At 46.5% G+C, this 24764-nt stretch overlaps 1 protein-coding gene across 1 annotated transcript; it reads left to right on the top strand.

Moving 5' to 3' along the window:
• Nucleotides 1–1059: 1059 nt before the first annotated feature.
• Nucleotides 1060–24764, top strand: LOC144145186 (chymotrypsin-C-like). The gene is made up of 9 exons (XM_077676707.1): nt 1060–1236; nt 5502–5677; nt 7303–7543; nt 9524–9646; nt 11220–11445; nt 14524–14623; nt 16718–16874; nt 21074–21222; nt 24540–24764. Exons 1-9 carry the CDS (start codon nt 1170–1172, stop codon nt 24720–24722), a joined length of 1422 nt encoding a protein of 473 aa, XP_077532833.1. The 5' UTR covers nt 1060–1169; the 3' UTR covers nt 24723–24764.

The following is a 24764-nucleotide window of genomic DNA, read 5'->3' as shown; positions in this document are numbered from 1 at the left end:
GATTGGGCCCTGGTCATGCGCAAAAATCCTCCGCAGTCCAGACCTAGTCCGCATTCTTTAACAGTGCTGAAGATTAGTGCTACGTGTGCTACAGGACCGCGTTCCTCTGCTTTCAACTCTCAAACTCTGAGGGATGTCAAAGTGAACATTTCGTGTGTGTGGTCAGCATGCCTACTACGCTAGCGCTGATGATGCCGTGCTCGCGTGTGGTTGCTCTGCGGTTTCATAACTTTGCTCAGATTGAAAGCAAACGTTTTTTTCGAATTTATTTTACCATTTCTTCTTTTTTTACGCCGAACTACTGAACTCTGTCTCCAGACCTCAACTGGGATCATTCTTTTATTTTTCCTTCCTTTCTTTTTTTCTTTCCATTTTTCTTTCGTTCTTTTTTTCTTGTCTTCATTTATTGTTTTCTTTACTTTATTTTTCACTCGTATCATTTTTCAACTGATGTAGCATATTCGGCTTTCTGCTGGACAGACCCTGTGACGATCATTAAATTACATTTTCTGTCTGTCTGTCTCTCTCTGCCTCTCTCATACTCTCTCTCGCTCTCATACTTTCTCTCTCTAGATAATCTGGATATTCTTGCAGGCGCTTTACTATCGTACATGCCTATGCAACTGGATGATGTAGAACTTCAAATAGCGCAACAGGGGAAAACGGCAGACAGGAAACACGAAAAGAGCTGTCCGTTCCTGTTCCTGCCTAACCGCCGTCTTTTTTCCTGTTGCGCTGTTTCAAATTCTACATCATGGATATCAACCAACAAATTAACATTCCAGCCCAGTTCAACATTTCACTGCCGATGCAACTCTTCTCGCGTAATCATACTGACGTCACAACCATTATCAACAGACAGTTGACATTGATATCTACGGGTATCGCTTACCCGGTGCCCTACTTACCTTGAAGAGATAAATGTTTCACGGGATAGGCTGCAGGGCAATGGGCAGTGTGAATAGACATTCTGTTCCTTTCGCGTTGAAATAAACGCCACGCCAACCGCAGCCACTCATTGTTCAGTGGTTATCTTGCTCGGTGGAGGGGACTGCCAGGTGATATCCCGTGGCATCCATTAGCGGTATCTCGCTTCGATTCTGCTTATCAGACGCCTTGCTTTAGAGGAATAGCGGGGGTTTGAACGGTAGAGTACAGTTCGTGAGACCATGTCCGTACATCACGTACGCGCGGGAACGATGATGGTTCTTCTATTTTTTGTACAAGCCGCAATCGGTAAGTCAACGAATAGTGTTTACTTTAACTTTCCATATCAGCAGCACGATCACAAGTGTAGTTATTTGAAAACTTTGACAAAAACTTTTCACGGTGGAAAATGTGATTCTATATGTTTCGTGTGTAGGGTGTGGATGTGTGGGGATGTTACAAAAGGATAGCGCAACTGTCGTTAGTGTTGATTTCACGGCCGTTAGCTTTAAGTGAAGCAACCTAATTACAATTCAATAGGAGCAATTCAAGTATAGATTTGCGCTAATGGCCCTGGCTTTTATTATTTGTGAAGGGGCGTTATGTCGTTGCGCTTTCTGTAATTTCTGTATAGGGAAAACGAGGAGTCGGTATTCAGATACTTTCAAACTTTTAGCCCTCACTATAGAGTTTTCCCAGCTGCTGAATTCACAACCGGCTAGCTTACACTGCAGTGCCAGTACTGTGTTGCTGATTACCCTGTATGACGACAAGGCCGTTGAAATATGTATACGCTATTTGCGTATGTACGGTACAGTTATACTGCGGTACATTATTGTACCACTAAGCGCTTTATTTCCACGATATACCACAATTGCTGGGCATGCGCATGCCTTCTTCCTCTTACTTTGCCACATGAGGAGCTGTGTGTGGTATTGTAAATTTGTGCTCTCTTTCACAGACAAAATCGAATTACAACACTTTCATAACGGAGGAAGCTCAAAGCGGAGAGGAATTTCATTCGTACAACTTTTAAAAGTACACCTCACAGGCCAGAATATCTACCACAAATTTGGGAATTTTGAAATTCATCTTTGTATGTTTGTCTATTTCAAAATCATTCGACAGGGAACTAAGCAGTTCGCGTTTGGCCATTAAATGTCACAGGTGCCTTGAAGTGTTGAAAATGCTTCTCAATTTAGGTCTGGATGTGCTTGTCTTAGCATACCATCCCTGAAGCGCTTTCGGCCGGTGCGGCTAGTCGATCCAATAGGGCGTCCGTTTATGTTCATGCCTTTAAAGCACTGTACACATGACGTCCTTATTTGCTTATGGCGATTATGTGGGACTCACCTCTCTTTATGCATTTCTAGGTCATTAGGCGCCGTAGTTTGGCAGCATATCTTATTACTTCGTTTTGTTGTACCATTCAGTACTGCGTACGAACGTTCAAAAGTGTTGGATCTGGACCCGTACAGGATCATGATGCCAGTGTGTAATTCGCGATACGTTAAAGTCGTGGACGCTTGTATTCATTTGCGGTCGTCATTTTAGTGCAATGCCATTCACAGAACACCCTTGGTTAGTTGCGTCAGGTAAACATGAAGATAGCGCAAACGCCCAAGGCGAAAAATGTGTGAGACAACTCTGAGGACACTTGAGCTATACTTGACTTTCGATCCCACATTTGTAGCCGGAATGAGCGATCTAGGGCTGGGAGCTCAGTTTGGTTGGCTGGTTGGTGCCAAAACAATGACTTATACCCACTCAGGGGGATTGGCCAGAAAATGGACGCTAACTGAGGGAAAAAACTGGGTTCGAGATTAAAAGAAATATAATTAATGCACTTTAAGCACTCGTTTAAGAAAAAAAAAGTGTATATAAAGGGGAATAAAAAAGATAATAAGTAGACTGCCAGAAAACGAGGTACGGCATCAGAGAGGACACACCAACTATAAAATCAACTCTAATGAATAAGGAAAGAATAGAAAGAAGGAGAGTCATGAAAAGTACGTGAAGAAATAAAGCAAGAAGATACGGCAGGGAAGGAGAGGCAGTGAGCGGAAGGCAGTGAGTACAGGCGCTGACATGTTTTATAGAGCAGCCCGCCATCTTGATCTAGCGGCTAGCACGGTAGACGGCGAGATTCAGAAATTAATGAGTGTACAGCGCGGCAAAGATCCCCGCGGCAAAAACTCAGAACTTTCGCCCCGAATGATAATATTAGAGGAGCAGACGTCGGGTGGGCCAATTGATTAAAAGTGTTTGGCCTTCTACATATTTACTCTTCTTCCTCACGTCAAATTATGATATAGTCCGAGGTCCTGCTTAGAGTTTATCTGATCTCAAGATGACAGCAGTCTGCTGCAAGAATAAATTACATGTCACGACGAGTCGTTAAAGTCAAAGATATTCCGTGGATATTATTGGAATGTAAAAATTGTTTTTTTTGCGTTATGAATTAAATTAGTAGAACCTTAATCACATTGGGCGCCCGATTTTGACATGCAGCTTGGGCTGGCTGTCCTATTTGCCGTAGCCGTTTCGCGTTAAATACTCGTCACCAAGGTTATGGACACCGGACAGAGGGTGCAATTTTATATTTGTCCCTGCTCTATCCAGTTTTCCAGCATGACGAAACCCTGCAACGTTCACTTATTTTCTGCAGAAACACTCCATTTGCCTTCTTGCAACTTCATAATTAAGTTCAAGATCTTTCGTCGGCACGGTGTATAGAATTCATCACAATTAACTGAATGATTAGAAAATAAAAAACATCGCGATAAATTTGTCCAGTTTTATAACCGTCATGGACCAGCACATCTTTCATTCTTGCTTCAAAATGTAGTTTTTCAATATTTCAGGCTTGCACCAAACTACGTACTACGGACACAATAACACAATACACCGGGTGCTTCACCGAACAAACTGAAATATTTAAGTATAATTACATCGAGCTAGGACAAAGGCGGTATTAAAATTAATCATTAAAATATTTTAATTTCGGTTTCAACCCAATTATTTTAATCTATATGGCTCCTATTTTCAGACGTCCACTACTGTATTCATAAGCAAATAATAACTTTACTTGCTCAACGTTACTTTCATAATAGACCTCTAACTCGTAGGTGAACCGTCCAGTGTACCGTAACGCGCCCATAGAGAGTTTTAGCATAGCGGCTAGCGGAGGCTCACGCTACGGCGGGACCCTACTGCGCATGCGCGCGTGGGGAGGGTGAGGAGGTTGAGGAGGATGAGGAGGAATGCGCCGGCATGGCGAAGGCTGGCTCGCGGAAGTAATCCCCCCTACCGGAACGAATTTGCGCCTGCCCAGTTGGGCCCCGCTACCCGCCGCCGTAGCGTGAGCGGACGGATCCCGCCATGCTAAAACTCTGTAATGCGCAGCTAAGTTTACGTACAAAAATTCGGAAGAAATAATTCGACGCCGATTCTGCCACGCTGATGTCAAAGGCATAAATACCTGGCAGAAGACATTTTTTTTGACGTACGCAGCTCAGCTATGGCATTAAAAACCCTTGTGCTGCATAAACTTGCTTATCTAGCTCCTGCGAGCATTAAAACTAAAGAGGGTAACATTGAGAGCCTATTTCTGTTTTGAGCCCGATTGTATTGAGCCCGATTTGCTGATGACGTTGCCTTGCTAAGTAACTCGGGGGACGAATTGCAAAGCATGCTTTCCGCACTGGGCGAACAGAGTAGAACCGTAGGCCTGAAAATTAATATGCAGAAAACTAAAGTAATGATCAATAACCTCGGGACAGCACAGCAGTTTGAGATAGGTGGCGAGGCAGTGGAAGTGGTAAGCGAATATATCTACTTAGGCCAAGTTGTGACCCCAGATCCCAACCATGACGCAGAGATAATTAGAAGGATCAGAATGGGGTGGGGTGCATATGGCAGGCATTCTCAGATAATGAACAGCAGCCTACCATTTTCGCTGAAGAAGAAAGTGTATGACAGCTGCATCTTACCGGTACTCACCTACGGGGCAGAAACTTGGAGGCTCACTAAGAGGTTTCAACTTAAATTGAGAACGACTAAGCGGGCAATGGAGCGGAAAATGAGAGGTGTAACATTAAGGGACAAGAAGAGAGCGGAGTGGGTCAGGGAGCAAACTGGTGTTAAAGACATATTAGTAGAAATTAAGAAGAAGAAATGGACGTGGGCAGGGCATGTAATGCGAAGGCAAGATAACCGCTGGTCATTAAGGGTAACAGAGTGGATCCCTAGAGAAGGCAAGCGTTGCAGGGGGCGGCAGAAAGTTATATGGGCAGATGAGATCAAGAAGTTTGCGGGGATAAATTGGTCACAGTTGGCACAGGACCGAGGTAATTTGAGAATAATGGGAGAGGCCTTTGCCCTGCAGTGGGCGTAGATAGGCTGGTGGTGATGATGATGATGATGATGATGGTATCGCGCACGCAAATTTTAAAGCGACTTTTAGCGCGAAAAAGGCGCGCGTTAGAATAGTTGAAATGCGGTACCAAGGGACATGGGAAAACCAGGCATATGTGCAGCACGAGGTAGGCCTAAATGCAGGATTTGTTTTTTAGTTGCAGCACGGTCAGTGTCCGACGACCTTCCAGTGCACACGATAGAAGATGGAAAGAGTATCCAAGTCCTTCATGCCACCGAGGGATACGTAATTAGTCCAGGATTCAACAACGGCACAGGCTACCCGGTGGATGTTTATGGCAGTGTGACGCTTACAGCAGCGGCCCCAAACAAAGTAAGGCAGAGCTTCGGTTTTGCTAGATGTTGATGAATCGCACGGTTTCACAAGATTGTGGCTCTTGCCTATATATGGTGAGCATTCTGTTCTGATCCAACGATGGCAAAAGTAGCTGCAAAAAAAAAAAAAAAAATCTGGTATGCATGCTTAAGAAAATTTTTGTGCCTACATGCCTTGGATAAAATTATAGGTGGTTGCGATAACGCACGCTTCATATTTAAGTGTCTTCATTGTTAGCGCTGTCTCTGTTCTCTTATTTTTCTTGGTTCCCTTCGCTTGAAAGGTTCTCTGAACTTTTTCATCAATAAAAATGTTTGTTCCTCCTCCCCAAACTGAAGAAAAAAAAACAGTTCTAGGGTCGAGCTTCAAGTATGAGCTTGACAATGATACAACACAAACAAAAGAACAAAAAAAGGAAGATAAAAATGCTAAAAAAAAGTGATTTCAACAAAGTCTCTCAATTACAACGAGGTAAGAAGAAAAAGTGGAAGAAGAGTGACTGCGAGAACATAATGCGCATATTGAGCGTCCGCTTGCCTTCCAGTTTCTGTCATCTACGATATAAGTTACCATAAATTATCACTGAATGCTTGTAATTCTCTTTACATTTATTAGCCGACATCGTAAGAGTTTTTATTGCTTGTAACCTTGTTTTGCAACCTTCACCACGTATGTGCACTCGTTGTGCAGATAAGCGGTGCACTGATTATACCAGTGGGTTGTGCCATGATTATATCAGCGCGGACAAGATGAACGTCCGATGTAACATCCTTCGCCGTGAAGGAAAATACGCGCAACAAATTTAATACTGCCGAGTCAAAAGTGCAATGAAAAATGGATCGCTATATAAGAGAAGCGCGCATAATAAGCATAGAAAGTATACATGCAAGAAACGAATAAAAAAATTCAGCTTTACTGATAAATTTTGATATTAAGTGGACTTCAGAGGAGTTGCCGGAGTGCAGGCCCTAGCCCCTATTTCAACTCTGACACCCGTAACTAAGGGTGTCGAAGCGTTTTTGTAACAGCGAAAAATCGCTCTAAATTCGACTCAGAGAAACGGAAAAGATGCAATCTGGCATGCTTGAAGCCTTTCTCCAAACCTTGCTTATTCCATGAACTGTACACAATTGCACGGATTCTTGGGCAAGTTGGTGTGGCGATCTTGATGAATTCATAGCGCAAAAAGGACGAGGACAGAGAGAGAACACACAACACAGCGATAACTTCCAACTGTGTTGTGTGTTCTTAGCGCTGTGTTGTGTGTTCTCTCTCTGTCCTCGTCCTTTTTGCGCTGTGAATTCATCAAGATGTACACAATTGAACATTGTCCTATACTGTCAAGAACACTCATTTGGAATTGTTCCTCTAGACACTTTTCTCTGCAATGCCACGTGTTTTTTTTTAACACCTGTATTTGGTCGTAACTGGAGCTTCCAATGATTAAGATGCTAAAATATCAGGGCCCTGGGACTTCACTAACGCAAAAGTAAACGTAACCGAGGGCTTATCCGAGTTGCACAGGGCCGTATTGTGTCTGGCGCAGGAGCGCTGACAAAGCTTTTGACCCAGCGCTGACATGTGTCCTATATTTTCCATCCGCCGGTAAACGCCATGGTCAGTACGTTGTGCTGTACTTCGAACACGTTGACCTGGACGCGCACAACTACTGCGGCGGAGACAGATTGGAGGTGTGGGACAAGATCATCGTGAGCGAACGCAAGGCTCTGGTCACCTGCGGCTCGCACCGGCCCAGGCCGTGGCGGTCGTTTCGAAACACCGCCAAGATTGTCTTCAAGAGCGACTTCATGCTCGCCGGAGGAGGGTTCAGAATCCGATACAGGGCCACGGCCGATGTGGACGGTGAGTAGCGCTCCATCACGAAACATTAGCTCTGTAGTTGGAGAAACCTTGCCAGCTCCAGACGCGCGGCATTCTTCTACACTTGGTCCTGGTAAACGCGCTTTTATAAAGGGTACATTTCACATGAAGTAATTTTTAGTATAAATGATCGAGAGAACTTTTTTATCAACTTTATTGTATTTAGCCTTTAAGAGTTGCCGTCTATATGGTTACGCCGGATGGCTTTCATTGACCTGGAATCTGGCAGAACCATTCTTTAAAGGAGCCATGAAGACAGAATACAAGTTTGGTTTATTAGAAAGACTGCTTAGTCCCGACAACAATGATAGCAATATCATAGCAAACTTTGAAAATATAACGGAGAAAATAAAGAAAAGGTGTGAAGCAGTGGCGACTCCCTATCCAATTTCCCGCAACTTTTCTATGACGTCACAGAACCTTGTTTGTCAGATTGGCAGCCGCCTAGCTAACTGACCAGTCGCCAAGACACATGACTGGACGTCTGTAATGGGGCCTCTAGTTATATTTGACCGCATCACTTGAATGGTAACGTGCAGTTAACGCACTGAAAATTATGTTTTATTGTTGGCCCGTATGACGTCATTCTTGCCCATAACACGTCACTGTGGCGCAAAATTTGAAAGTTTTTCAATACTTCTTGCATTTTTTTCGTTAAAAAACATCTTTTGTGGCTGTAATGGAGGTGAGTGAGATACTGAATCCTAATTCTTTCAAATTAGACGAAGTTGTATTTTGTTTTCATGGCCCCTTTAAACTGGATTGAGAGTCCTCGGTGCTAAACTTCAAGAGGACTCTGGAACAACTTTGATTAATTAGTCGCGAAATAGTGTGATCTCTGATAACGCTGGACGTGTGTTAGGAACGAAGCAATTGGGGCCACATCCGGAGCTCCCAATTACGGAATGTTGAATTAACTGCTCATTGCTTTAGGGTATACCAACGGGGCATATAGACGAATTCCCCAAAACGGGTGTCCTTGAAAATATATATAAAACCAGAATGGATGTATAATTTTTTAACACGTTAAAAAAATTCTTTGTGAATGTGACTGTGGATATTTAAACCACCCAGTGAATGTTTATTTCAAGGCGTAGACATTTAAAGGAGCCACAAAACGGCGGTGCCTGAAAGCTCAACTTATTTCCTTTGTACCTGGAAGTACTGTGAGAGCTACGGCGAGAATAAGAGGGAAGCACTTCGAGACTGGCTCAGTGCTGCGAATACCTCGTCCATAATTTGTTTAAATATTTGCCTCCCTTTGCCTTTCTATCACTGTGCTATCTATTGCTGCGACTGAAGCGAAGCCGCCAGCGATGCAATCTGGGATGATACAGTGACAACACGGGGTGTTCGGATATCGGAGAGGCTCAGGAAGAAAACAGAAACTAAACTCAGTTCCACCCAGTGTGGATTCTGTGAAACAGCGGATCTGTGGTTCTTTTGTGTCGCTGACTCGACGTCGACGCGCAGATTCTCCGGCTCGCGCCGAGGAATCGGCAGCTAGACGTCAGTGTCGGGAGGCTCCTTCCCCTCTCCCTCCCCTAGGGGAGCGGAGAGCAACCCGCCCATACGAGATCACTGCCCCCTCTATCGGTGGCTCTGGGAACTGGTTTGTGTCCGGCAATTTGCCTTTCAAGTGGTACCTCTTCGGTCCATGCTGAGGAAGTATTGCCACTACGATTCAAAAAATAGAGCGCGACTTGGACAACGACGGTAAAGAAGGACGACGGGACAAGCGCTCCTTCTTTACCGTAGTTGTCCAAGTCGCTCTCTATTTTTTTAATCATAATGCACCAACTTGCCCAACAGATTTGCTTAATGAAGTATTGCCAGATATTGTACTGTACTCGCAAAGTGTAGACAAACGTGGTCGCACTTGTAGCTTACTTCAGCATTTGCTGTGGGTCTCTGTATTTTATTTTCGCCTCCTACACTCACCCCATTTCTCTGTGGCTGCAGACCTTTGTGACATGAAGACCGAGTTCCAGTGCACAAACCGCCAATGCATTTCCTTTCGGGGAGTTTGTGACGGAGTCATAGACTGTGCGGACGCCTCGGATGAAAAGCTCTGCGTTGACGCCGGTAAGTTGGCGAGGGCTATCAAATCACCCCAAGAAATGTTTAACCGACGCACGCGCACAAATAACTGCATGCGTGATGTCTATGTATAAGTAGGGGCAGTTCGAGTTCCAAACGCTGCATTCCTCGTTTTGCTTACTGAGCTCTGCGCCACCCGTTTAGCACCAGCCAATTGTCTCTTCTTGTGGGATAAGCCAAGCACTCTGGCGCTCACTGCACTTCAGACAGCTCTTGATGCTTCGTGCGGATAAATATTGAGCATCTCCCGGGGCAACTTTTCTATAGCGTTTGTATACTTGCGATAGCTCATTTTCAAACAAATATACAGAGTAAGTCACTGTGCAACACAGCACAGACCATAACGCTTTTATCTGTAAGTAATACCTCCTGAAAACCCGTGAAAATGTTTGTGTGTGTGCGTGCGTCTGTGTGTGCGTGCAACTGTGTGTGTGTGTGAGCTCTGCTACACGGAGGCTACGGTATTCGCAGGGAGAGAGAGAGAAAATGTTTATTGAAAAGGAGAAGAGGTCGGCCTGAGAAATTGATCTTGGGCCTGCTACTTCCCTCTGGGGGGAGGATACTGGGGACAGAAAGAGAAAGGAATGAATATGGAAGGTATGGGAAATGACAATGGAAGCGACAAATGAACTATGTACAAGCAGTAAAACCAATAAACGTCTCACGTACAACGGGGCGCTGAATCAGATGACTACAGGTCACTTTTCAGCACATGACTATCATCCATGAAAAAAAAAAGAGACTTGAATTAAGCTATATATAAGAACAAGAGCAGCGTAGGTTACACAACAGTCTACAAACGGCAGAATTCGGTAATTTAATGAGTGAATGACGCATTGCAGAAGATGACAAAACCAGCGAAACCCAATCCAAGCAGGCTCGAATAGAACGATTACCGCAACCAAGACGTGTTATCTCCGTCTGGGTCCGAGAATTGGCGGTAGCTACGCGTCAGCTAAAGAATGAGCTCAACGTTGTTTAACTGCTTGGCTGTCCACGTGTCGTCTTTACGAGCTCTTTTCGTGGTATCTAGCAAGAAAGGAGTTTCCACTTTGATACCGTGACCCGTCCAGAGTCACGGTATCTAGCCACCGTAGTCACGGCGTACTTATCCAAACCGGGGCTTCGAAAAGATCACCGCTTGCTCTGGTCGGGATCGAACCTGGGTCCTTCGCTCTACGCAGCTGATGTGTGTTTCATTGCGCCACAGAGGCACACGTTACTGATATGCAAATTATGGGGGGTGATCTTTGCGTTGCGCCGTTGCCACTGAGGCTGCTGTGGCTGGGCAGCGAAAAAATACACAATAATACAAAATAAGAAAAACTTCATGAATTAACTCATGAATTACCCCACATTAATGAACACTCAGTCCAGTATCTATTTATAGGCATTTTCAGGGGCTGTGGCACTCTCTCTCGGCTACTTTCGGTATCAACGCCATGCTGATGCTGAAACTAGTCAAGAGAGGGCGGCACGGCCCCTCTGGCGAACAAGCTCCGCACTTCCACAGCTTTCACGTTCGGTGGAACGGCTTTAATTTTGTTTTATTCCGCAGCCGCCAAGGCTCTAAAGAACATACCGGACGTCCCGTGCGGCGCGCCCGTCTTCCGTCCCAGGACGGAGTCTGAAGACCGTATGGTGGGCGGCCAGGAGGCCGTGCCGCACTCGTGGCCCTGGCAGGTGAGCCTGTCGGAGGCCGGCTACGAAGTGATGGGCCACTTCTGCGGGGGCACCCTCATCGCCAGCCAGTGGGTCCTCACGGCCGCCCACTGCCTCCGGGAGTGAGTGGCTGCGGCACGTCCGCGCTTTTCTCCTCGTGTTAATCACCCCCACGAAATAATTGTGCACGATATACTTGCACTGCGTACTTAGGCGGTACATTTTATTTTTTTTCAAGTTTTAGTGGGGCCATGAAGACAATATACACGTTCGGCTCATTGAAGAGACTGCTCTGTCTCGATTACAACAACATCGCTTGATTTATTTATTGATTGATTGATTGATTGATTGATTGATTGATTGATTGATTGATTGATTGATTGATTGATTGATTGATTGATTGATTGATTGATTGATTGATTGATTGATTGATTGATTGATTGATTTTGGGGTTTGACGCGCCGAACCTACATCCGGGCTATGAAGCACGCCGTAGTGGGGGGCTCTGGAATAATTATGACCACCTGGGGTTCTTTAAAGTGCGCCTGAATCTAGACACGGGTGTTTTCGCTTTTCGCCTTCGTCAGAAAAGCAGCCACCGCGGCCGGGATTGAACATGCGTCATTGGGCTCCAATTTTATCGAAAACTTGAGGCAAATAGTCAAGGTGTTAAAGAAACCTAGTCAACAGCGGTGGCCCCAGTGCCACTTTCTGGCGATTTTTTATGACGTCTCACAATCTTGTTTGTGCGACTGGCTGCAACCGGCCTAAGCCACCGCCAAGAAACGTGACTTGGCGATTGAAGGGGGACCTCCAGTTCCGTTTGACCGTATCACTTGAAGAAGGTTTTAGTAGGCGCCTGTAACACGTCCCTCCTACCCATATTACGCAGCTATGGCGCCGAATTGGAAATATTTTCAATATTTTTTTCTAGTTTTAGGCTACAAAAGCGTCTATCGTGGCGGGAATAGAGATGAGTGAGCTAGCGAAGTTTAATTCTTTTATAATGAACGCAGACTTATTTTCATATTTTCATTTTTTCATTTTATTTCCTTAAAGACCCCCGAGGGGTTATTACATAAGGGTGGGTACCAAAAGTAACAAACATAGAAGCCAATGATTTAACAGAGAAAACACTTATTTATGCTTTCTATGAAGGATGATGGGCAGGTTATGGTTGCGATTTCGCTGGGAAGGCCGTTCCAATCCGGTGTTGTACGAGGAAAAAACGAAGCAGAGAAAGTAGAGGTCCGGGTGCGTGGCCGAGCGACTTGAAGCGAATGGCTCGTTCGGTGAGATATGCGTGTTCCGGGAATGATATAAGGTGGGGCATGCAAACGACTACGAAACATTTTGTGGAACAAACAAAGAAAGGCTGGCAATACGACGGCGACCCGCCGCGGTGGCTCAGTGGCTAAGGCGTTGCGCTGCTGAGCACAAGGTCGCGGGTTCGATTCCCGGCCGCGGCGGCCGCTTTTCTGATGGAGGCGAAAAGCAAAAACGCCCGTGTGTACGAGATTTCGGCGCACGATAAAGATCCCCAGGTGGTCAAAATTAATCCGGAGCCCTCCACTACGGCGCGCCTCATCGCCTGCGTTGCGTCGGCGCGTTAACCCCACAATCAATCAAATCAAAGCAATACGACGGCGAAGTGCTAGATCAGTTAAACGAGATTCTGCTTTCAAACTAGTGGAAGAGTACGACGGCCCTGGCAGGCGGGCCTGTGGCCCTCGCAGGTGACAGGCCCGATTTTCTCTTCCGGGCCCCTTTATATGGCCCAGGGAGTGCAAAAAAGCCGGCGTCGGCGTTGTCCGGTGTCTGTAACACCCCCTTAAGGCCCGTTGACGGCGACGCGTTCCAAAGCGCGGGCCTGTAATGTACAAGCGCGCTATATAGCCAACGTGCTATATAGCGCTCTATTGCAGACGGAGTGAGGCGGTTGTCACCCTTGGTTGCACACGCCACTGAACCGCAGTCGAAGTAATCAGTGATGTTCCGTGCAGGGAACTTTTCTCGTGTCGCGGAATATTCGGCTGTAATTTCGGCCGAAAGCGAGAGAAGGAAATCTCGAATAAATGCGGATGATTGTGAGAGCTCGTCGAATGAAAACGAAAATTATGTCAGTAAACCGGACTTCGCATCGATCATTCATAACACGAAATTTTCAGGGCGTGCTATGAATAAGTGTTGTCAGCAGAAATCATCAATTAGCCAAAGATATCTTGATCTTTTTTCGTACGGGCACTTTCAACTGAGAGCGTTAGCATGGAAAGTAGGCACGCTGGTTGGTACAAGACGTGAAATGCATGCATAATATCTCATCAATGCCCTGCTAAAATTTCGCCAACTGCTGCTGGCGTCGGAGGTAAAAAGTCGTTCGCGCTAAAAGTCTCAACGGCGTTTGCTTCTGCAATGCTACCTAGAGTAAACATAGGTGGCGCTGACCAACGCCACCTACCCAAAATGTTACCAAAAACTCTACTTGAAACCGAACAGGAATCGACGTAAAAGATCGATCAGCTCCAATAAAAGCCTGCAGGGAAACGTGTAGGGTTTCTTCAGAAACCCGCGGGGGGAAAAGGCTAAAAATAGGAAATTGCTGCGCCTAGACACGGGAATTTTTCTCCGCAGTATGGGGACATCGCTGGAAGTTAGGGAGTCGAGGAACGCGGCCAAGTGAGCGAAGAGCGGACATTATTCGCAGCGCGAAACTCGAACGAGCACTCAGTCCGACGTTTAATTCGAAAATAAAGCTTTCGTGTTCACAACTCATTCAACTGCTTTATTGTGGGCTCATAGTTTGTTTTCGGCCGTCAAACGTCGACATCTGAGCTATAAAATTGCTTGTAATTGTGATCTACACGGTTTGCCGCATCGGGCGCTAATGTCAGGCTTTGCAGCGTTATCTTGCTGTTGAATTGCCCCTCTGCAGTTCAAAAAGCCTTCAAGTAAATTTGTAACAAGTACGCCCACCCGCACAGGTAAAAAACAGACAAGTTGTCTTAAAAATTTTTTTTCACCGCTGCTAACGTATCAGTGTACCAAACGTGCATGTTAATTCATATTTTTATGCACACCGTCTGGCTGTGTACAACGGCAATTATAGCATTGTTTATTTTTTTATATGGGGGGGGGGGGGGGTGGCTTAGGTGTCAAAATAAACTGTCCCCAATTCCGCCTATAATAACAATTTCTTGCAGCCGGACTCCGAAGGAGCTTGTCATATTGATTGGCGCGCACGATCTCCTGAACGTCAGTGACGTGGTTACCCGCCGGGTGGAGACATTTGTGATTCACGATGTAAGTATAAGTTAACACAGTTAACACAAATATACCCGAACGACGTTTTCTAAGGCGTTCTCTAAAATTTTCTAAAGATTCCTTCGTTGTTGTTCGTTTTTTTTTTTTCTTCCTTGCCTTTCTCAGGACACTCTCAAAATTCCCTGTAGGGCGTCTTTACCACAATGCTCCAGAATGACCAATCGAAGTGGCATGGTGTGGAAATCCGATGGATGACAAAGCCCAACATTTCGTTCGACTAAGAAATGTCTGCGAGCAGAGTCAACACGCAAAGCGTGCAAGGCGTTTTGTGTTGCGCAATGTCCCAGCGCAGATGCCGGTCCTTGTTTCACTCAGAGTGAAAGCTGGGCCACGTCATTCACTGAATTCGCCCACTAGGCCACTACAATTGATCATTCTGTACCACTGCGGTGAAAATCCCCCCGGAGACTTCTTAGAGCATACGTGCTATAAATAATCTAGGTTCGCAGGTTAAAGGAGCCACTAAATAAGCTTTTATTTAGTGAATCTAGCCTAACGTAGCGCTCTTCGGCATGCTCGCAGGGAAAAACAAATGCAGAAATATCAGCATGACCCGACTTAACTCTCGACGTTGCGCATCCTTCTTAGCCACATAATTATGCAGTAAAACTTGTAATACAGTAAACGCTCGTTAATTCGAACTCGATTAATTCGAACTTCCGGTTAATTCGAACTGTCGCCCTGGTCCCGGCACATCCCTGGGGGAAAATGGGGGAATGGGGGGAAAACTCCGGATAATTCGAACACGCCGGTATCCAGAACGGTGGTTTCGATCACTCCTCGCAGAAGAAGTCGGCCCAGAGTGATTACAGCGTGTTTCAAATCCAAACCAAAATAATTTACCAGGGATGCAAAGCAACGAAACAGAAAAACAACAGCGTGGCGCGCGCGCTAGGCTCCTGCAACACCTTATCTCGGCTCTACAGACGGCGCCGCGCCACCAGCGCCAGTGCTCCGGCATATGCCATTATTATTTTCAGAAAATTATTTACAAAATCACCCGCCACAAACGTGCAGTAGCACCTAATTCGCAATAACGAGTCCAGAGGTGGCTTCTTCGAGTTCTGCCCGCGCACTGTCGCGCGATTTTCATTCATTCTAGCGCCCGCCCGCTAATTCGAACTCCGCTTAATTCGAACAATTTTATGGTCCCCTTCGAGTTCGAATTAACGATCTTTTACTGTAATTCCTGTTCCGGTCCCAGCTGTTTTATTTATTTGTGGTTATTTACTTATTTCGCTTTCCGGATTGTATTATCTCAAGCTGTCTTCGAAATTGCTCACAAATAAAAATAGCGGGGTAATTAGGGTAGCGCTCTGGCTGCAGCACGGGTTCACGCGACGTAGCGAAAATTATCGGCACTAAGTTAAGCGGAGCGCTATTTTCGGTTGGTAGACACTGCTTCACACCTAAAGCTAAAATATCTTTTATGGAGTGGCAAACACATACGCCTTTCCCTGCCACTTCGGGAAATCCACCGCCACCGATCACACGACCCATCGTTTGCCATGCAACCAGTTTCTGAAGCAACGCCGGCAGTGACCGCATTGCAGAAAGTTGCGTCGTAAGGTGACGTCACAAATGACGTCACCACATTTGATGCCATCACCTTTTAGTGCACGAAAGTGGCTATACGCACCCACTGAGCGACAGCGAAATGTTGAAGGGTTCGCAAGGGAAGCTTGACTTAAAATACACCAGCCTGGGGTTAAAATTGGAGCGGAGGCCTGCGTCCTGCGGTGTGCCTAAACGTGATGATGATGGTGGTGGTTATAATGTATTCTCGCCTCGCTGCTTCAAAGGCGTGCTTTACCATCACGTTCACACCGCGTATTTATAGAAAAGTGCGTAGCTGGCGTGAGGGAGACGAGGTGAAACGACCCGTTGACGGCGTGCTAAATAATTTCATGAGGTAGCCCGACAATGTCCGGTGTGTGATGAGGGTTTGGCCATACATGTAATGAAAGGGCAGCCCAGTGAATTGACACTTTTGTTCATAGCTGGCAGCGGATCAACAAATAGGAGCGATTTTTTTTTTATTTCTTCGGCTCGTCGTTTCTTTCTTTTTTTCAGAAATATGGCCGCTTGAACACGAACCACGACATTGCCCTGGTGAAGCTCGATATGCCGGTAAACTTTACAGAAAGTGTGAGACCTGCTTGCCTGCCCGCGGATGACGACTTGCTGCAGAACGGAAGATGCTTCGCCACTGGATGGGGAGAGACAAGAGGTGACGTTGCGACGCGTTTTCTGACGAGCGTGTAAACGAATGCTGTACGGACGATGTAGTGATGGCTGGGACGATTATTGCTCACTGCCGCTCCGCGTTTGAGGCAGTTTCAGCCACGAGCGGCTTTATAGGTAGCGACCTGCTAATAGCAGTCGCCGACAATAAGAGCTATAGCGTGGGGGGAAAATTCGGCTGTATAGGGACGGCGCGGTACGTCAGGTGGTGCTAAATTTAATCCCCAACCTCAGTAGCCACGCTTCGCTCGTACGGCGACCTGCGACTGCTGGCACAAAATGTAGCGGTAGCAGTACCAATCAATACCGACGGTTCCCGTAAGTACGCATTCTAGCGGTCACCACCTAGAGCATACTGGCCCGTGCGGACCTGATTGTCAGCTATGCAAGAGTCAACGTTCCCAAATAAACCACACTGGTATTATAGCTGCCTGCTGGACTGGCATTATAATCTTTGAACATTTCCGTTCATTCAAACATTCAGAACCACCGACTTTTGCTTTACGTTGAGGAGCTTTCTTTTTGCGTAAAGCTCTCTCCCCCTCTCCTTGTGGCTTTTACTCTCCCCTCTATGCTTTTCACTCTCCCTCTACATTGCTCTCCGGTACTGTGTTGTGTGCAGGCGAGATTCCTGACGATCTCAATAATATCCACCAGTGCGCCTCCCTTCTCTTCATACCGAATAGCTTCCTCCTCCTTCGAAGATGTGGCACGAAACGACACCAAAAGAGACCACCCTAAACGCCCCCTCCCCCCCCCCAAAAAAAAAAAAAACGACAACAAGAAAACAGGAATATATGCTAGGTCTCATGAACAAACGTTAAATTCGACAAGCAGGTTTCACTTAGGCCAGCCTGCAACACTCCCGATTAAAGCTTTCGCCCTTTCCTTCCGGCCGATAAGAACTTCTAAAGCTGTGTAGTAATCGCCAGCACAGAGCTGCCCTGATTTATTTGTTTGTGGGAGCAGATACGTCCTCCAGTTGCTGTGTTGCTTTTTTTCCGAATGCTTTAAAAGGACACTGAAGGGATTTGTAAGCATTGCGGGATTACTAGCGCAAATTGTAGTCCGGAGTCCATAGGCCAGGTTTCGACCACTCTGAGCGCGTTTACGCGAATTTATTTAGTAGAGAAATCAATTCGAAAATGCTCTCTTCCTCTCTGCACCCTCGCCCATTTTCTGTGGCATTTTCGTGTGACGTCAGGAGGAGATGACTTGGCAATTGGCTGCGCTACTGCACGGCTCGCTGACCTTCCGACAGAGTCAGTCGGCCCAGCGTTTAGTCCGCCGGCAGCCGACGGGTCGTCGCAATTCGCTCGCTCAGTTGAAATTGCGAATGGAAGAATGTGCCTTTCTTGACTTTGTTAGTTTGTACACTGTATCAAGCTCAGAGTCCGGGTCGCTCCACACAAGCACTGCACAAGTGCGCATGCGACGCTTCGCTGACTGGTACGCTACTAGGAAAATCTGAGGCCACTTGAAGGCGGGAGAAGAGTCAGCGAAGTCAATATAGTTATCAAAGAAATAAAATCAACCTAAACTTCTACCTTACAGCGCAAAACTAGGGAGCAGGAAGCACTTTTTTGCGCTGGGTGAACAAGCACAGCGGTCAGCAGTACAACCATACATCTCCGAACGTTTTTCCGTCTAAGAAATGCAATTGCTAGACGTGAGATATTGTGGAAGGTTGGGGGACACTTTCTGCACGAGCGCTATACCACAAATAGTCACATAAGGTACTAGGAATGGTATAACTAAATAAAAGTGTAAACTGGTTGTACATTATATACCTTACATATCCAACCTCGCCAGCGCTGGCTCGTGGCTGAGCGGTCTGAACGCTAGGATTATTGTTTTGAAAGTCGATTCCCCGAGCGTACATTATTATTTTTTTGTAAGTTGATTTTTTCGTTTGCAGCCGATGTTTTCTAAACTGAGTTCACCATTTTTGGGCTGTAACGTTCACTGTTCCACGAGCGAGTTCGCAGAACGCGTTCAGACTGACACTGACGCGCTAGCGAGTTCTCGTTGGCGTGCTGTTGCCATAAGCACCGACGGCCTGCGGGCAGTGGGCACAGGCCAGAATCAGCAGACCCTTGGCCTGGTGCGAACACGCTTTTAAATGCAGAGCTTTTCTTTAACTCACATGTAGCGTCCGCCGTGCGTCCGCAACAGCTCAGCGCGCAGGCGCGCCCTCTCCCCCACTCCTCCTCTCCCGCATCACGCTACCCTTCTCGCTCTCAACAACAGGTCCGCACCCCTCCCCCTACACTATATAAAAAAAATAATACTTACCGGCGCCTGGTTTCGTTCCCACGACCCTGCGGGCGGAACGCAAGGTACATGGTGCTCTACCCACTGCGCCACAAAGCCGACACAGAATGGAAGGCTACGAACGCGCCTTATATTCTTGACTCATTCAAACTACGTCAAGAAGCTGCTGATACAACGCATTCTCTACCTGTGGGCGGAACGCGAGGTACATGGTGCTCTTCCCACTGCGCCACAAAACCGACACAGAATGAAAGGCTACGAACGCGCCTTATGTCCTTGACTCATTCAAACTACGTCAAGAAGCTGCTGATACAACGCATTCACTACCACCAACTCCCCAAACACTAAACGCTAACGCAATACACCCACCCCCTATGCGACGCATTTAACTCGAGTCCCCCTCGCGGGGAGATGGGGCCTTTTTTACGATACAGGCATGAGTGAGGCAAGCTCCGAATATGCGGGAAAAGCGCATGGCATTTGAGCGTCAGCGGTGACGCGGAGGGCGTTCACCCACTGCCATGATTTGAAGCGCAACAAAAGCATACGGTCGAACAACAGAGTAGACGAGACAGGCGCTATATCGTCTACTGTCTCCTGTCTCGTCTACTCTGTTGTTCGTCCGTGTGCTTTTGTTGCGCTTCTAATCATGGCACATGTGCAGCTTTCCCGCTCATGGCAGTCCTTTCAACAGTGATTACTCTGCAATTGTTTAGCGAAATGAAAAGTTCCTCTGCACAGCTAATATTTGGGTTGAATACTTGCTTTGTGCACAGTTTCAAGTCGCGCACGTTGCGCGACTGGGTTCCTGAGCCATGGGAACTATCCCATAGAAATGCATGGGGAGTTAGATTTGACAGCGAATTACACAAACAAATAGTCAGAAACCTGAAATATACTTTTAGCGTTTTAATCTTCACGTTGGCTTCTAGCTTTATGCCAAATATCATTTTCCTACAGTGGTTTTGCTAGGTTCCCGAGAGGTTGTAATTTTGAGCGAGAAAGCTGGGTATGATCTATTCACCAACTAGCCCAGCAAGAAGTTCTTCTCATCCACTGCGTAGGCCTCGGTTAGTGATTGCTACGATTCCAATCCGTCCTGGGAGTCTTATCTTAGGCATTTTACAGCCGACATGACAGAAGCGCGGTACGACGATTACTGAGATATCAAGAATGCCCATCCAACGATGCCGTCGGATGTCAAGCACGTTGTTTTACAGAACCGAAACCGAAACTTGTTTGAATGTTAACCTTGGACATCGTCCAATCAAAGTGCATCTCCTCCCGTCGTAACAGCCTTTAGTTGGTGTGGATGCCACGGACCGCGCATGGTAGTTTATCTTCTTTGCCGCTTTATAAAATAATTAACGATTTATCAACCGAATAAACGATGAAAAGTGTGGTACTTTGAGCCAGTCTACGCAGTGCAAGCAAAATCAGCAGCCCGACAAATTCACTTCAGTGTCCATTTAAAAGGGGCTGTTCAGTTCATTGCGGCATCTGAAAGGAAGCCGGCCAATGCCTGCCACACAGCTCGAGTGACGTCACTCAAGCGCGCAGCCAATGTCTATGAAATAATGGGGGCCAGTTGGTTGCTTGAACTTGTTTAAAAACAACGCAGTAATGACGGCTTTAGTCCAGTCCTTACTGCCGAGATCGAGAAAAAGAAAACAATCTGAGCAGGCATAGAGCCGCAACATTCGGTAGAGGTACTCTTTGAGCACCCAATCTAAGTACCGGGTGTGGTTGCGGACTACGTTCTTAAAGCAGTCCAGATTATGAATAAAAAAAGAGTTGAAAAAAGGGTTGGAGGCCCCCAAAATAACGCGATATAAACCAAATGACGCGCGCCTGTCTACCCAGAGCCCACTTGCATAAGATCTTCACCATAATTTTGCGTGTCTTTTACAGGGACGGGAAGCTTCGCGAAACTCAAGCAGGTTGAGATGGCCGAGTTGTCCTTCGAAGGCTGCAAGAAAACTCGCTGGATTTTCAGAGACTTGGAAGAGCAGCACACTTTCTGCGCCGGAGACAAGCATGGCGAGAACGGCGTTTGCCACGTGAGCTCGCTTTTTAAATACTTTCTTGGGCTACTTAAATCCGCGAAATTCGGTTTGTCTGTATGTCTGTCTATAGATGCAAAAAAAACTGTGGTTGATTCCTCTGTCGTAAAAATGGGTAAAAGACGAAAGTGAAATGTGCAGCGAAATCTGCAGCGGGGCATGATTTGCGGGTCGGCGGCTGTCTTGTGGGTGCGCTTGGCGAGCGACGTCTTGCTGGCGGGTCGCTTCGGCAAAGGTGTACTGGCGTCATTTTCGTGACGGATGTGACGTCAGTGAAATCGTGGTGTATCCCGGCATAAAACACGTTCGTGTTGAGATATAAAACTCGAAAACCAACAACCCTAAGTATAACGTACTCTTTAGTACTAAAGGTTGCTTCCCTGCAAGAAGACCCTGTGTGCAGGGGTGCACCCTTTACAGGCCGCTTGCTTCGTTGTACTGGAGTCATTTGCGTGACGGATATGACGTCACTTAATGTTTCTGTATCCCGCAATAACACGCCTTCGTGTTAAAATTTTCCAAACTATCAAATCTGGAAACGCCTCATAATTGCCAATATTGGGCCTCTTCGATTTACCAGTCCTGGACGGTCCGCGGCAGTCCGAGGACTGCCTTCGGACCGGAAGTCTCATAGGAATACATGGGAAAATCGAGCGCTTGATCGCGTCCCGGGCAGTCCGCGGACGATCCGGGACTGATAATCGAGGAAGCCCAATGTTCAGCAAAAAAGAATACATTAGGCGTATTTGAGGCAAAAAATCATTGCATAACTGGTATTTGCTGTGTTCTTTCAAATTAAAATACGTGGCTGATTGATTTTCGCAATGCGTGATAAAAAAGTAAAGTATGCGTCGAAAAAACACGTTTTGACCCAAAATGAAAAGAGAGCATGTGACGACGTTGGACCTCGTGACGGCGTTCCAAGGTCCACAGCAACGAAAGGTTCCATTAGACGGCGCGCGCTAGCAGTGGAACGCGGGAAATTTAAATAGACTAGCAAACTTCCTCCGTGTTTATCGTGGGAGGAGCCAGGCGGGAGGGGGAAGATCTTGAGAGGGGGACGGAGAGGAGAAGAGAGGCGTTCCCGTGGCAGGGGCGGCAGAAGGCGAAGTTAGCAGCGAAGTGAGAGATACGCGACTATTGTTTAACACGAATGTGTTTTGTTCCCGGACAAACGAAAAATTTTGTTGACGTCATATCCGCCACGGAAGTGACGTCAGCACAACGAAGAAAGCTGCCTGTAAAGGGTGCACCCCTGCGCACAGTGTCTTCTTGCGGGGAAGCAACCTTTAGTACTAAGAGTCCGTTATACTTAGGGTTGTTCACTTTCGGGTTTGATATTTTAACACGTACGTGTTTTATGCCGCGGTACCCCAAGATTTCACTGACGTCATATCCGTCAAGGAAATGACGCCAGTACACCTTTGCCGAAGCGACCCGCCAGCAAAACGTCGCTCGCCAAGCACAGCCACAAGACAGCCGCCGACCTGCAGATCATGCTCAGCTGCAGATTTCGCTGCACATTTCACTTTCGTGTTTTACTGATTCTTATGACACGGGAATCAACCACAGCTTTTTAGTTATAGGAGTGTATAGCGTCGGGGAGTATAGGCGGACATTATCCACAAGGCTGCCTTACATCAACTGTTATGAACTTGTTTGCTACGCTGTCAATAACAACTTGTACAAAGTTAGCGAGTTTTGCTAGCGTTTCGCTGAGTCATGCCGCTAGGTAATTAAGTGCGACAAATTATGTCCATAAAGCGATCCATTCACATTGCGAGGAAGTGAAAGCAGTCGCGGTTTTTTGTTATTAAAAGTGGAAATTGAGCTAAGTTCACGCGCACAATAAGAGCCTCTGAAACAAAAAAGAAACTTCTCAATATGTCACTGTTGTGGCGCCCGTGATTCATCAGACTATTAGATGGTAGTTCAGTACATATCCAGTAGTGCATATAAAATTTAAAGCGACTTCACAAATCTGTCTCATTCCCCCAAATTTCAGTATAAGGTTGCGGGCCAGCTAAAGCGGTAACGGTGAGGAGGAAGCTAAATTCCCCTTCAGCCTCTCCACCTATTCCATTGTAGTTTCACACAGACATCGAGTGGTGTAGTCGTAGCTCTTAGGGTTATACCTTCTCAGATCACCGATGTGTTGCCATCCGATTTCGTATGAAAAGTAAGCGCAAGATAAGGGGGGATTATGTGTCAGCTACACGCACTATACAACAAAGCCTAAAAACGATGCGTTTATACTTCTCTTCATCTTACGATGATTCCCTATGCGTGCTCATACTGAAATACAGTAATAACTCGTTAACTCGAACTCGCATATCTCGAAAAATCGGCTAACTCGAAACTTCCCGCGGCACCGAAACATTTTCTATACGTCCCCTGTATTTGTTGACCTTTATTTTAAAATATTTTTGGACCAAACTGCGGATATCTCGAAATCTTGACTGAGAGTGGAACGATAATTTTGCCGCCACGGACTGTTTCGCGAGATTCGCGCGATGCTGCCGCGCCTAAGTCCGTCGATTTTTTGCTCGTTTAGCCGCGCCTACCACAAAGCCGATGTTTTCCCCGAACGTGAAATATGAGCCTAAAGGCATATCAACTTCGTCAAGCAACCCAGTGGCACGTCATGTGATGGTAGAGACATGCACAGAGGTACAGTGTACTGGAAGATAGAGGTGTGTCGTGCGGGGGAAAATGCAATGGGTCCCTATTGCGATGAAAAAAAAATGTATGGAGCACAGACGTTCGCCAAGCAACTCCTAATGCAGCCAGCGCCCCCTATAATTTTTAAACCAAACTCAACAGTTGATTGAAGGGTTTTATGAACTTTTATGCCATTAAATAAAGGAATAAGACTATTTGAGGCAGTGCCACAAAACCCAGCCGGTGAACGTCTCTTGTGTGTTTTTTTTCTTTCAAACCTTTATGAAAAGCAAAATTAGAAACTGCTGTTGAAGAGCTGGTAAGTAGTAGTGCCCTTTTGGCAAAGAACTCGGTATTTCATGCCGATTCGCGCAATTTTGCTTATCTCGAAAATACGCTGATCTCGAAATATGTCCCGGTTTTTACTACTTCGAGTTAACGAGGCATTACTGTATAAGTTCCAAGTCATGTATACAGAAGTAGCAAGAAACGTTGTGCCATGGAACGCTAGAACCACAACTAGGCCCTTTTTTGTTGCCATTTTCAAAACGGCAAGAAAGAGTGTTCGCATGATAACACGAATAACTGCCTGCTAGTCGCGAGAGAGCTTCCACTGCAGCACTGTTGAAACGGTTTTGAATAATCCCGCGCAGGGTGACAGCGGTGGGCCGCTGTTCTGCTCCAAGGACGGCGCATCGTGGGCGGTGCAGGGCGTCGCCAACCTCATTATGAAGAGTACCGACTTAGGCACCGTGTGCGGACTGGGCAGCGACGCCTTCTGGAACAGAGTCAGCGCCAGCATGCCCTGGATCAGACGAACCATGCGATCTGTGTAAAGTAACCGCCAATAAATGGTCTCTCTCGTTTGCCTGCTCAGA

The sequence above is a fragment of the Haemaphysalis longicornis genome, unplaced genomic scaffold, assembly GCF_048455015.1.
Source record: "Haemaphysalis longicornis isolate Haplotype H1 unplaced genomic scaffold, Haemaphysalis longicornis Haplotype H1 scaffold_7, whole genome shotgun sequence".
NCBI classification, from domain to species: domain Eukaryota; kingdom Metazoa; phylum Arthropoda; class Arachnida; order Ixodida; family Ixodidae; genus Haemaphysalis; species Haemaphysalis longicornis.
The sequence above is the reverse complement of the archived record's forward strand: the minus strand, read 5'-3'. Positions and strand labels throughout refer to the sequence as shown.

Excerpts from the sequence above, each read along its gene's own strand:
- LOC144145186 (XM_077676707.1), top strand. The coding sequence starts at position 1,170 with ATGTCCGTACATCACGTACGCGCGGGAACGATGATGGTTCTTCTATTT. Across the intron at positions 9,647-11,219 it reads AAAGCTCTGCGTTGACGCCG|CCGCCAAGGCTCTAAAGAAC; the intron begins GTAAGTTGGCGA and ends TTTATTCCGCAG. Across the intron at positions 21,223-24,539 it reads GCGAGAACGGCGTTTGCCAC|GGTGACAGCGGTGGGCCGCT; the intron begins GTGAGCTCGCTT and ends AATCCCGCGCAG.